The sequence below is a fragment of the Lithobates pipiens genome, unplaced genomic scaffold (genome assembly GCF_037356315.1).
Source record: "Lithobates pipiens isolate NorthernLeopardFrog02 unplaced genomic scaffold, aLitPip1_a1.2 Scaffold_23, whole genome shotgun sequence".
Lineage (NCBI taxonomy): Eukaryota > Metazoa > Chordata > Amphibia > Anura > Ranidae > Lithobates > Lithobates pipiens.
Genome location: NW_027507785.1, coordinates 304,167,771 through 304,180,488, shown reverse-complemented (window position 1 = coordinate 304,180,488; position 12,718 = coordinate 304,167,771). Strand labels below are relative to the sequence as shown.

The 12,718-nt window shown below is 47.4% G+C and overlaps 1 protein-coding gene across 1 annotated transcript in view; it reads right to left on the bottom strand.

Annotated features, from left to right (window-relative positions):
• Positions 1-12,718, bottom strand: part of LOC143926582 (leucine-rich repeat and IQ domain-containing protein 3-like) — a 73,877-nt gene that overhangs the window by 37,117 nt on the left and 24,042 nt on the right. The window contains exon 4 of the mRNA XM_077450452.1: positions 3,931-4,064. Coding sequence (XP_077306578.1) covers positions 3,931-4,064 — 134 coding nt within the window. The remainder of the gene's footprint in view (positions 1-3,930; positions 4,065-12,718) is intronic.

The window sequence follows — 12,718 nt, the reverse complement described above, 5'->3', positions numbered from 1 at the left end:
TTAAGAAGTGGAAAGTTCTTGGACTTAGGTTTGAACGTTTCTAAAGGGGGGAAGGAGACTGACTGCACCGACAACCCAATGGGGAAAACAATCATCTCTTCGTCAGGGGGTCCTTGACCCTCTTCCCATAGATCCATCAAATTAGAAAGGGCTTGTTGGTCAGCAGTATTTGCCTCTATAGTAGGTTTTGATATATTTGTTTGTACAATAGGTTGATTGGACTTATGAAAGATGGTTCTAAATATCAATTTTCGTGCGAATAAATGTATATCCTTTATTAGGGAAAATTTATCCGAGCTTGAATCGGGACAGAATGTCAGTCCTAATTTCAGAACATCAAGTTCATGATTGGTAAGGGCATAAGAAGATAAGTTGACGATAGATAGTTCAGTCCCTAATAGAACTAGTTCCCCCACAAACGGGGTTTTTAGGCAGCAAGAGACAGTAATAGAAGCCAATAGAAGTAGTATAAAAGGTATTTTAATAATAATAATTGGTAAAAACAAACATGAGCTTCACCTGAGCACTTGGATAACAGACAAAATCATGTATATAAAGTACATATAATGTCACATGGAAGTAAAATAACAGACACAACTATGTTACACTGTATGAGTAGATAACAGTGAGAGCATAAAGCTAACGCGTTTCGACCCCAAAGGGGGTCTTCTTCAGAGATGGTGGTCTGTTAAAAGAAAAACAAGATTACACTGAATAAATAAATCCGGTGTTATACATATAAGGGATACCCAATATTAATTTAAAAATGGTTTACCCAATAATGTACTTCCAGGTAGGTAAGATGGATTGTAGTGCTTCAGAAAAAAGGTTCTCCCATAAGGCAATGTCTCAATTTCCTTTACGCATCTTGAGTGGTACCTGGTCCGTATGTATTGCCAAGATGCCAGATGGAAGAAGAGGCAGTGTCACACACCCACTGGCGTGACTCACGGGAGGTCCCGTGAACTAGATTCTAAATTAATAGAAGGAGAATGAGTTAAATCTTGGGTAGTTGAGGGGATTCTTTCCCTAAAAAAATAGGAGCAATTCGGAGGTCCGCCGGTAGGGGAGCACCACTGGGTGAAATGATAATGTCATTAGTGTTAATGGTGGGTAAAGATAATGTGAGAGGGGCTAGATTGGTGGAAGAAGACGTAAGAGTAGTTGACATGGAGGTGTTGCTGGAAGTGGAAGTGGACAAGGATGTGTTGATAGAAGTGGGGGTAATGTGGGGTGGAGGTGGTGGTGGATGGTGGAACATAGTTAAAGGACGAACAGGAACTTGTTTGGAAATAGGGTGTGTACGAGATGGTAAAGGGGTGCTGAGATGTTGGTTGGGTGCTGCCATAGCGGCGCCCTCCGAATCGCTTTTTCTCCTTTTCGGGAGTCTATCTCCAGATAGGTCCCGATAAATTGTAGAATGATTAGAAGGAAAGGAAGTTGACGAAGCATTAGATCTAGTTTCGTCGTCATTATAGTCCCACAGCCATTAATGTCTAAACCGCTGGCAACAAAAGAGAGTACACCCCTAAGTTCAAAATGTCCAAATTGGGCCCAAAGTGTCAATATTTTGTGTGGCCGCCATTGTTTTCCAGCACTGCCTTAACCCCCTTGGGCATGGAGGTCACCAGAGCTTCACAGGTTGCCACTGGTGTCCTCTTCCACTCCTCCATGATGACATCACGGAGCTGGTGGATGTTAGAGACCTTGTGCTCCTCCACCTTCCGTTTGAGAATGCCCAACAGATGCTTAATAGGGTTTAGGTCTGGAGACATGCTTGGCCAGTCCATCACCTTTACCCTCAGCTTCTTTAGCAAGGCAGTGATCATCTTGGAGATGTGTTTGGGATCATTATCATGTTGGAATACTGCCCTGCGGCCCAATGAACTGTAGCTTTCCAGTGCCAGCAGCACTCATGCAGCCCCAGACCATGACGCTCCCACCACCATGCTTACTGCCATATTGTAGGCAAGACACACTTGTCTTTGTACTCCTCCCCTGGTTGCCACCACACACGCTTGACACCATCTGAACCAAATAAGTTTATCTTGATCTCATCAGACCACAGGACATGGTTCCAGTAATCCATGTCCTTAGTCTGCTTGTCTTCAAACTATTTGCGGGCCTTCTTGTGCATCATCTTTAGAAGAAGATTCTTTCTGGGATGACAGCCATGCAGACCAATTTGAAGCAGTGTGCGGCATTTGGTCTGAGCACTGACAGGCTGACCCCCCCACCCCTTCAACCTCTGCAGAAATGCTGGCAGCACTCATATGTCTATTTCCCAAAGACAACCTCTGGATATGACTCTGAGCACGTTCACTCAACTTCTTTGGTTGACCATGGCGAGGCCTGTTCTGAGTGGAACCTGTCCTGTTAAACCGCTGTATGGTCTTGGCCAGTTTCAGGGTCTTGGCAATCTTCTTATAGTCTAGGCCATCTTTATGTAGAGCAACAATTATTTTTTTCAGATCCTCAGAGAGTTCTTTGCCATGAGGTGCCATGTTGAACATCCAGTGACCAGAGAGAGTGAGAGCGATAACACCAAATTTAACACACCTGCTCCCCATTCACACCTGAGACCTTGTAACACTAATGAGTCACATGACACCGGGGAGGGAAAATGGGCTAATTGGGCCAAATTTGGACATTTTTACTTAGGAGTGTACTCACTTTTGTTGCCAGCGGTTTAGACATTAATGGCTGTGTGTTGAGTTACTTTGAGGGGACAGCAAATTTACACTGTTATACAACACTCATTACTTTACATTGTATTAAAGTGTAATTTCTTCAGTGTTGTCACATGGATAGATACAAAAAAAAAAATTACAAAAATGTGAGGGGTGTACTCACTTTTGTGAGCTATATATATATATATATATATATATATACATAGGCAAGTATGGTGGCCTGGATTTATGGGAGGAGCCTGGGGGGTATTTAAGCAGCCCAGTGGCCCATACTCTTTGCTGGTGTCCTATCATATAAGGTCCCCCATCCGATAGTGTCCGCTGTGTACTGCGCATGTGCCGTACACAGCAACACAGATTCTGAAAATTGCCGAGGATGAACAGCACCTGCGCCGTGAGTCCAGGTTCTATGCCCACCCATCCAAGTGGACATAGTAGAGTAGGAATAAAAAAGAGCCGAGCGCAGCGAAGCCGAGCCCGAAGGGGCCCTCTAATATTCACAACCCTATGTCCGCTTTAATGGTGGGGCTACCACCTCCACTCACGGTGCAGGAGATTTTCCGAAGCTTTGTCTGCTCCATACTGTGCATGCGCAGTACGGGGCGGACGCTATATGATGGCCGGACACTATATGGCAGAACACCGGTTCTAGTGCACGATACCCTCCCTCCCTCCTCTTTTTCAGGGCATTTCTCAGCACATCCTTCTCCATAACTACCCATTACTTATCTTGGTTATGCCCTCTTTTCTTGGCATACCAACTAGACCACACTACAGGCCTATTTATGTTGTAAGTCTTGTCGTGTATTTATGTGATCCATATCTGTCTCGGTCATAGGGCCATTCTATGTATATATATATATATATATATATATATATATATATATATATATATATATATATACACACACACACACAGTATATATGATATATATACACTAATAGTTCTTTCTCCAATGTCTCATGCAGTTATCATCCCGCAGATCAGATGCAGCGATTCCTTCTATAGCGCTCATGCCCTCCAGATTTGACTACTTAACAGTTTATTTCCCCCAAAAGATTGGGGCTCAGGGAGCTGTGGGCTCTTTATAGGAGGCCATTATTGTTATACGGCCGTGTGTTCATGGGACGCTAGGGCTCATATGCTTTATGGGAACATAAACCACTTTCTGAAATGTGTTTCTTATTTTCTCGGCCCGCTCCAAACAAACATAAAACCGTCGGAGAGCATTCTACGTACCCCATCCTCCACCGCACTAAATACCCTCGTATCCATTTCTGGACAATTAGCACCGGAGAAGAGGCGGCCAGAACGCAATTGATTTTTGTAATGATTTTGCTGGTGTCTTTTGTCTCGCTTTGCACGGAGATCTCCTGCAACACAACACAAGAAGGTCATAGGAGATGGAAATTCACGCTTACTTAACCTGGACCCTTCATTAAGGCTCGCATTTCACGTGAATCAATAAAGTATATGTCGGCATTACCAAATCACATTATTATTTTGAGTAAATAAATATCTAATTCTCGCCATCAATAAAAATTGTTGTTCCCCAGCTCAAAGCCTAGGCTGCCCAGGTCACATGGTTTCTGCTTACCAATCATTACTGTTGCTTTTAAATCTAAACTCCAGAAATTCAGCTCCTTTGTAAAAAGTGAAGTCACACTAAATAAAGAAGAACTATTGAAAAAGCTTTTTTTTTCCCCATTTAGGATGAAGTAAGGGAGGGTTATAACCCGTCAGGTTTTTTATTTTTTTGCCATTTGTGTTCCATTGTGGAGATTTCCCTTAACTTCCTGTCCCATAGCCAAACAGGAACTAACCCCTGCAAATCAAAGAAATTCACTTGGACCCCCCAGGTCACCAGAACCAGTGTGCCCATTGGAAGATTTTCCCTCTATTATTTTTCTGGGGACAACCCAAAATGTGGAATTTTCTTTTACTTTCAATGATAATGATAAACAGGACAAATAGAGAGGGTGATTCTCCCTAATGGGGGCACAGACAGCAATAAAAACCTGACAGGGGTTCTAATACCTCTGCATTCTATCCAAAACTAAAGAAAAAAAAACTTTGCCTTTAGTTATATTTTAGGTCCAAGGTGGAGCTTTACATCTTCTAGGCTTATCTCTATTATTTAAATCTGACAGTTTTATTGCACTCCCAGAAGACGACTATCGCTGTATATCTGGAAGCCCAACACTGATGGTTCAGGTTTTAGCATCAACATTAGAGCCGGTGCAGCTGCTATGTCTGCCCCTCACCTTCTCTCGCCCAGCCATAGAAGCCTTTGTATTATGCAAACTCATTCAGAAGGTACAAAGGCTTCTTTGAATGGGCAGCAGAGGGGAGGGGCAAGGCTTGTCTGTGTGCCTCTCTCTCCTCTGACAGCCCCAGTGTGTGCTCTGGCAGAGCCATAAACCTGTCAGATATAAATATTAGAGATAATTTCAGGAGATGTCATGGACCTCCTTGCAGTTAAAGAGAGATTTCACTGTAAAAAAAATATTAACTGCAGCTGCTGACTTTTAATAAATGGACACTCACCTGTCCCAGGGTCCAGCGATGTCGGCAGCCGAGGCTGATCGATCGATCGGCTGTCGGCTGCTGCCACCGCCATTCTGCTGGGACACACACGGGTCCCAGAGACAGCGCGCCGGGACAGAAAGAGGCATAGACTCCCGGCACTTAAAAATCTCCATAGGCGACTTTATAAAAAATTTAACGGTTACCAGTTTAGAGTTACAGAGGAGGTCTTTTGCTAGAATTATTGCACTCACTGTAACGATTGTGGTGACATCTCACATGTGTGATTTGAACACCGCTTACATTTTGCGGGCTCGACTTAGGTATGCGTTTTCTTTGGTGCGTGAGCACGTGGGAACAGGGGAGGCCACAGTTCGGACCTGCCCCCTTTGTCTCCTGATTGGCTCACTGGTTGTGATTGACAGCAGCGGGAGCCAGTGGCTCCCGCTGCTGCCAAAGTCCATTAAGTAGTGTGAGTCCGAGAGTCAAGACTCTCGTGGACATCGCTGGATCGAGAGGGGGCTCAGGTAAGTATTAGTGGGGCTGAGGGGGGAGCTGCACACAGAAGGTTTTTTACCTTCATGCATAGAATCCATGAAGGTTAAAAAACTTTGTGTCTTTACAACTACTTTAATCAACAGTGAAACAAGAGGGTCAAAGACCCCCCATGTATATACAGTCTACTGGACATGATTACAAACTATACACACAAATACAGTTTTTAATACAGTAAAACACATTTGATTGATATGATTGGCTGATAAGCAGAACTGTAAGCAAACATGTAACTTAAAAGTTGAAATGCATGAGTGAATTGATTTGTCTGCCAAAATATTAGCAATTTTGTTAAAGCTAGACCCCAGGCACAAAACAAACTCTAATTTAAATATATTCCAGTGGCCACATAAGATATAATGTGCAACAAATTAATTGGCGAGCCCTGAAATTACCTTGTAAAAGTAACAGTGACATCATCAATGTGCTGAACATAGTCTGTGCAGAGAGCAGAGCTGTGGGAGGGACCCAGCAGGCTCCACCCACTACAGACTGCCTGCAAAAAAACAACAGGAGGGGGGCGGAGACAAGATCAGTTACCAGCAACAACCGGTGGGAGTGACCCAGCGGGCGCCACGCACAGAAAACTACAGGAGGAGGCGGAGCAGGGCAAGGGATGGGTGTCCTGGGCACTGTGGTATCATGTGAGCTGGGGGGGGCACCGCAAGGAGATTGAGGAGGGAGGGGATTTGTGACAGGAGGAGGAATTTGGGGGTCAGTAGGGGAAAATAATTGTTATAGGAGGAGAAATATGGGGGGGGGGGTGCCAGGAGTGGTGGTTTAGACAAATACAGTTTTTAATACAGTAAAACACATTTAATTGATATGATTGGCTGATAAGCAGAACTGTAAGCAAACATGTAACTTAAAAGTTGAAATGCATGAGTGAATTGATTTGTCTGTGTGGGGAAGGGGAATGGGAGAAGAGGATGTATGCTAGGGGAGAATTTTTTTGGGGAGGGGGGAGATTTGTGCTAGTAGGGATGATTGAGGGGGAATTTGTATGAAGGGGGGGTGGGTTGGAGGATTTGTGCTAGGAGGGGTGATTTTTTTTGGGGGGGGTGCATCTTTGCTTGGGGGATTTGGGGGATGGAGGGGGCAAAGATTTGTGATGGGAGGGGGGGTTTCAGTGGGGGGGGGGGCGATTTGTATTGGATTGGAGGGAATTTATGTTTAGGAGGTAATTATGCAGATAGATCCCCAATTCTTTTGGGGGGGTGGGGTTTCTGACACATCATTCTCATACTACTTGGGGGGGCACAGTTTGGCATGTTCGCCCTGGGCTCTAGGTGACCTTGTCCCAGCACTGGGGCACAAGGAGAGAGAGCAGAGCTGTGGGAGGGATCCAGCAGGCTCCACCCACTAGAGACCACCTGCAGAAAACTACAGGAGGGGGCGGAGACAAGACCAGTCACCCTGCACAAGGAGAGAGAGCAGCAGTGACCGGTCTTGATTACTGAAAGCCTCACACTGGATTACTGCACAGATCTGGAAGAAATACACAAAGCACACCAAGAATCAACTAGGAATATATACATGACGCGCGGATTTGGACAATAATCACATATTCTGGAGTTTAGCTTTAACTTCAGCCGAGAAAAGCAGGTCTTCTGCCCTGCCAGATAGGGCTTCACTGTGTAACCTAGCTGGGTAAATCTCAGGTCTGGATGGACAAAAATACAACTCCTTTGGAAGGTAAAGCAGCCCATGTAAAATGTATGACAGCAGTGTTTCTAGCTGTTTGCTTTTTGGTTTAGATACAAGTTTTTTTCTGTACTAAGTATAGCGATACCCTCACTTAAGAGGGCCGCAAGTTTGGTTTGGGTCCTGAGCACAGCTCCGCCAACCCCCTGGCAATCTGCACTACCCACTTTGGCACAGTTAGTATCTAGCAATACACATTAAATCACTTATACTCTAAATATGTGTGTGTGTGTGGGTGGATAACTCAAGCTCATAGACAATCCTTGAAAGTATATAACTGACTTTACTTATTGTTTTTATAAAAGGAATAACATGAATCAAACATTTGGATTGCAACACATAAACAGGTCCCTGCAGTATAATAAAGATAAAGCATCTGTCTTTAAACAGCTCTCACCACCCGGTCCAAATCCGGTTTCTCTGCCTTTTCGTCTAGAAACAGGAATCCACCGACCTCCGAGTCTTCAATCCTTCTGGTGTACTGCAGCAAGGAATGAGAAAATGTCTCTCAGGTGCAACTAAGCTGGCAGAGGGCTCTTTGGAAAAGAGCACAACGCCCAGGCTTTAGGCCTTGTGCCTTCAGCAGTTCAGCACAGACCTCCTCTTGCTAGGAGAGAGGGGGTGTCCAAAGAGAGCGAACTAGGCCTCTCCCCCTCCTTATATTTCCTCCCCCATAGGTCTCTGGGGCATAACTCAAAGCATCCTGGGAACCAGCGGGGTTCTGGGAACAGTAGTTTTATAGTTCTTAAAGAGACCCCGCTACACACTCCCCCCACTTAAACTTTTTGGTCCCCAAAGATAAACTTTTAACACATATCCTGTACCAATTTTGAAAGTGCTGGGTATGATGTTGGTACAGGGAGTTTCCACCAGAACTCAGAGGTGGGATTCCCTGTCCCACAGGTCACACTGGCATGAGTGGCCTGCCTAACTGTGCCAGAGAGTGAGCTGGGGTTGCCCTCCACCAAATGGTCAGTGGAAGGATTAGAGCGTTCAGCACTTCTTCTAGCAGTCACAACAGAGTCCTCAGAGCTCTCCCCCATTTAAGAGTAGGTTAGCTTCTTGGGGGGTCTCACAACTCGGCGAGCTCTCTGTTCTCTTGGGACTTCAGGCTCTGGTGCCACAGGCTCTACTTCAGGAACACATTCTGACAGCATCACTGGTTCTGGAACATCGGTCCTTTCCTCTTCTGAGTAAATGCTAGGGATATCTTCCCAGCCTTCAGGCACACCACTAGATGGAATGAACTCTGTAGCTTCTGGGTTCAGTGTCCCATCCTGTGTATCCTCAGTAGGTGGGAGATCTATTACAGAATTTCCTGGAGTTGATGAAGGCCACAGCCACTCAAGCTCTCCTCTTCCACCTTCACCTCGTTGGGAATCTTGTCCATCTCTAACCCGGGAGGTCTGAGACCGAGTGCTGGGTCCCGGGGTATCCAGAATGGAAACAGATTCAGGTGGATTTCTCACTGGAGGTATTCTGACTGCTTCAGTAAGCGGGAGCAAATGATTCCTGTGCCAAGTCTTCAAGGGCCCCACTTTCCCCTCTGGTTTTAACTTATACACAGGCAATCCAGGTAGCTTTCTGCAAATGACATAGGGCTCCGATCTCCATCTATCAGCAAGCTTGTGCTTCCCAGGGATCCCCAGATTGCGTAGCAGTACACGGTCCCCAGGCTGCAGGTCTTGCACTCGAACCTTCAGATCGAAGTTCCTCTTGTTGCGGGCTCCCCTTTGGTCCGAGGCCGCCTGAGCTCGTTCATGGGCCACTTTCAAATTGTGCCTAAGTCGGTCCACATATCCCTTGTGGGAGGTAGCAGAGGCATGGTCTAGGGAAATGCCAAAGGCCAGATCCACCGGCAATCTTGCTTCTCTCCCAAACATGAGCCGGTAGGGGGAGTAACCCGTCACATCACTTGTGGTGCAGTTGTAAGCGTGCACCAGAGCTGATATGTGTTGGCTCCAGTGTTGCTTCTTCTCTGTCTCTAGAGTTCCAAGCATGTTTAGTAAGGTCCGATTAAACCTCTCAGGTTGGGCATCTCCTTGTGGATGATAAGGTGTAGTCCTGGTCTTCTCTACTCCCAATGAGTCCAGTAGGTTCCGGATCAGAAGACTCTCAAAGTCCCTTCCTTGGTCTGAGTGGATTCTCTGTGGTAATCCATAGTGGACAAAGTATTTTTCCATGAGCACCTTGGCCACAGTGGAGGCCTTTTGGTCTTTGGTGGGGAAAGCCTGGGCATAACGGGTGAAATGATCGGTTACCACCAGAACATTTCTCAATCCACTCAAATCGGGTTTGAGGCAGAGAAAGTCAATGCACACCAGATCCATTGGACCCTGACTCTGTAGGTGGCCCATTGGGGCAGCTTGATGGGGTAGAGTCTTCCTATGGATGCATCGTGCACAAGAACGGCAATATTCCTCCACTTCTGCCCTCATACAGGGCCAATAGAACCGGCTTCTGACAAGCTGGAAAGTTCTCTCCGCCCCTAGATGGCCATGCTGGTCATGTAAGGCAATTAGTACCGTCTCTCTGTGCTTCTCTGGGAGAAACAACTGCCACTTATCTTCTGAGTTATCAGAGGGGCCCCTTCGGTAGACCACTCCCTGATGCACTTGTAGCTTATCCAACTCTTTCCTCAGCAGGCGAGCCTCCTTGGAAGGGTGATGTCGAAGTCCCTCTGGATTCTCGTTCTCCAAAGCTTCAAGGACCAATCTCCCCATGGGGTCTTCCAATTGGTCATAGCTCAGCTCCTTTCTGGACAGCTTTGGCAGGAGTTCCTCTGCTAGTTGAGTTACCCCACAGTAGGGTCGAGGGACTCCCACTGCGGTGACTCCTATCTCCTCTGCTCTGGGGCCCCCTCTTGCTTGAAACTCAGCACCCTGACAGAGTGCTCGCACTCCTTCCGGTGCTACCTGGGTCCAGTCTTCCCAGTCATTGACCATGACATGAGATCTTCGGGACAGGGCATCTGCATCCCTATTTCCAGCCCCTGGTCTGTACTTTAGACTGAAGTTGAATCCGGATAATGCAGCCAACCATCTGTGTCCGGTTGCATCTAACTTTGCAGTAGTGAAGAGGTAGGTCAGAGGATTGTTATCTGTCTTTACGGTAAACTCCGCCCCATAGAGATAGTCCTTCAGTTTGTCTACTACTGCCCATTTGAGGGCCAAGAACTCCAATTTATGAGTGGGGTAGTTCTTCTCCGAGGGAGTCAGGCTCCGGCTCACATAGGCCACTGGTCGCAGCTGCTCTTCATGCTCTTGATAGAGCACTCCGCCTAGGCCCTCATGACTGGCATCGACATGTAGCTCATATGGTCTGGTGGGGTCGGCATAGGCCAGGACTGGGGCCGTGGTAAGGCTCCTCTTCAAGGTTCGGAAAGCCTCTTCACACCTTGGGCTCCACTGATCTTGAACCGACTCACCGGCCCTCCTGGGTCCCAAGCCATCCTCTTCTCCTTCAGTCTTGAGCAATTCGTTTAGTGGCTTGGCAATCCGGGCAAACCCATCCACAAATCTTCTATAATAGGAGCAGAACCCCAGGAAAGATCTGAGCTCTGTGACTGTTGTCGGTCTTGGCCAAGAGGTAACTGCCTCCAACTTCTCAGGGTCTGTAGCCACTTCCTTTTCAGACACTATGTGTCCCAGATAGTTCACAGAGGATTGGTAAAACCGGCACTTCTCAGGAGAAAGCTTGAGTCCCTCTTCGCTGAGTCTTCTCAACACCTTCTCCAACCTGGCCTCGTGTTCTTCCAAAGTCTTCCCGAAGACAATGACATCGTCCAAGTACACAAGGACTTCTATGAGGTTCATGTCTCCAACGGTCTTCTCCATGAGGCGTTGAAAGGTAGCAGGGGCTCCAGACAGGCCCTGAGGCATTCTGTTGAATTCAAAGAATCCCACTGGGGTTATGAAAGCTGTCTTCTCTCGGTCTTCCTGGTGCATGGGGATTTGATAGTACCCACTCTTGAGGTCCATTACACTGAACCACTTGGCACCAGACAAACTCTGTAGGGCATCCTCTATTCTCGGCGTGGTATACTGGTCAGGGATGGTCCTCCTGTTGAGAGTCCTGTAGTCAATACAAAGCCTCAACGACCCATTCTTCTTTCTGACCACCACTATGGGGGAGGCGTAGGGACTTCTAGACTCCCGAATCACACCAGTCTTCTTCAACTCCGCAAGCTGCTCCCTCATATCCTCCAGATCAGCTAGAGGGACCCGCCTAACCCTTTCCCTGAAGGGTTTGTCTTCTTGGAGGCGGATTCGGTGGGTGGCACTCCTGGCACATCCCACATCAAACTCATCCTTTGAGAAAATCCTCTCCCATCTAGTCAGCTGGGCCTTGGCTCTCTCCTTACAGGCTCCAGGTAGGTCCGGGTTCTCCATGGAAAGTTTTTCCCAAACATCTCCTCCTTCACCCGTTCCTTTTACTTCAGACCAGCTGACTGGGGCCGCAGGACTCACCTGCCCTAACAGCATTCTGGCAGGGATCTCTATGGGTCTCTCCGTAGGGTTTCTCACACTCACTGGGACTCTTCCTCGAGCCTTCTTCAGGGCCTTGATTGAAATCACTTCCGGTATCACTTCCAGGCCTGAGTGATCCTCCCTTGGATCGGATTCCAGCATGACAAAGGGGCCAGGCTGCTCCCAGGTAAGCTTCACCGTGGCCCTGAGGCAGGCTACCTCTCCGGGCTGCAGCACCACTCCCTCTCTCCCAAGTCTCCACACCTTCCCTATCCCCTCTCCTGGGGTCTTCTGCTCTAGGACCAACCGTTGGTAGGCTGTCTTCAGCATGGGATGGATATTGGGATCTTGATGGTTACTCGCCTCCACTAGAGGGGTCAGAAGTCTTCGCACCAGATCCGTATTGGTCCCTATGATGAGGGACATCTTGCTGGCCCCGGGCGGTCTAGGACACACAACTGCCAGGGTGTCAAACACCTCTGTTTTCCCCGCCACAGATGGATCGAAGGTCAGCTTTATGGGCAGGTAACCATCGTAGGGGAAACTGAGTTACCAGGCCCCATATCTCCAGCTCTTCTATCTTCTGTATAGGCAAATGGCTCAAGTGCCTATCATAGAAGTCTCTGTACAACAAAGTCACTTGAGCTCCAGTGTCCAGGAGGGCCTTCGTGTAGACTCCTTCCACCTGGATGGAGACAGTGGGGGACGGGCCGACCAATTCTTCTGGGAAGGGCCGGGTTGAGGCCACCCTCTTCTGGGGACCCGTCTTCATC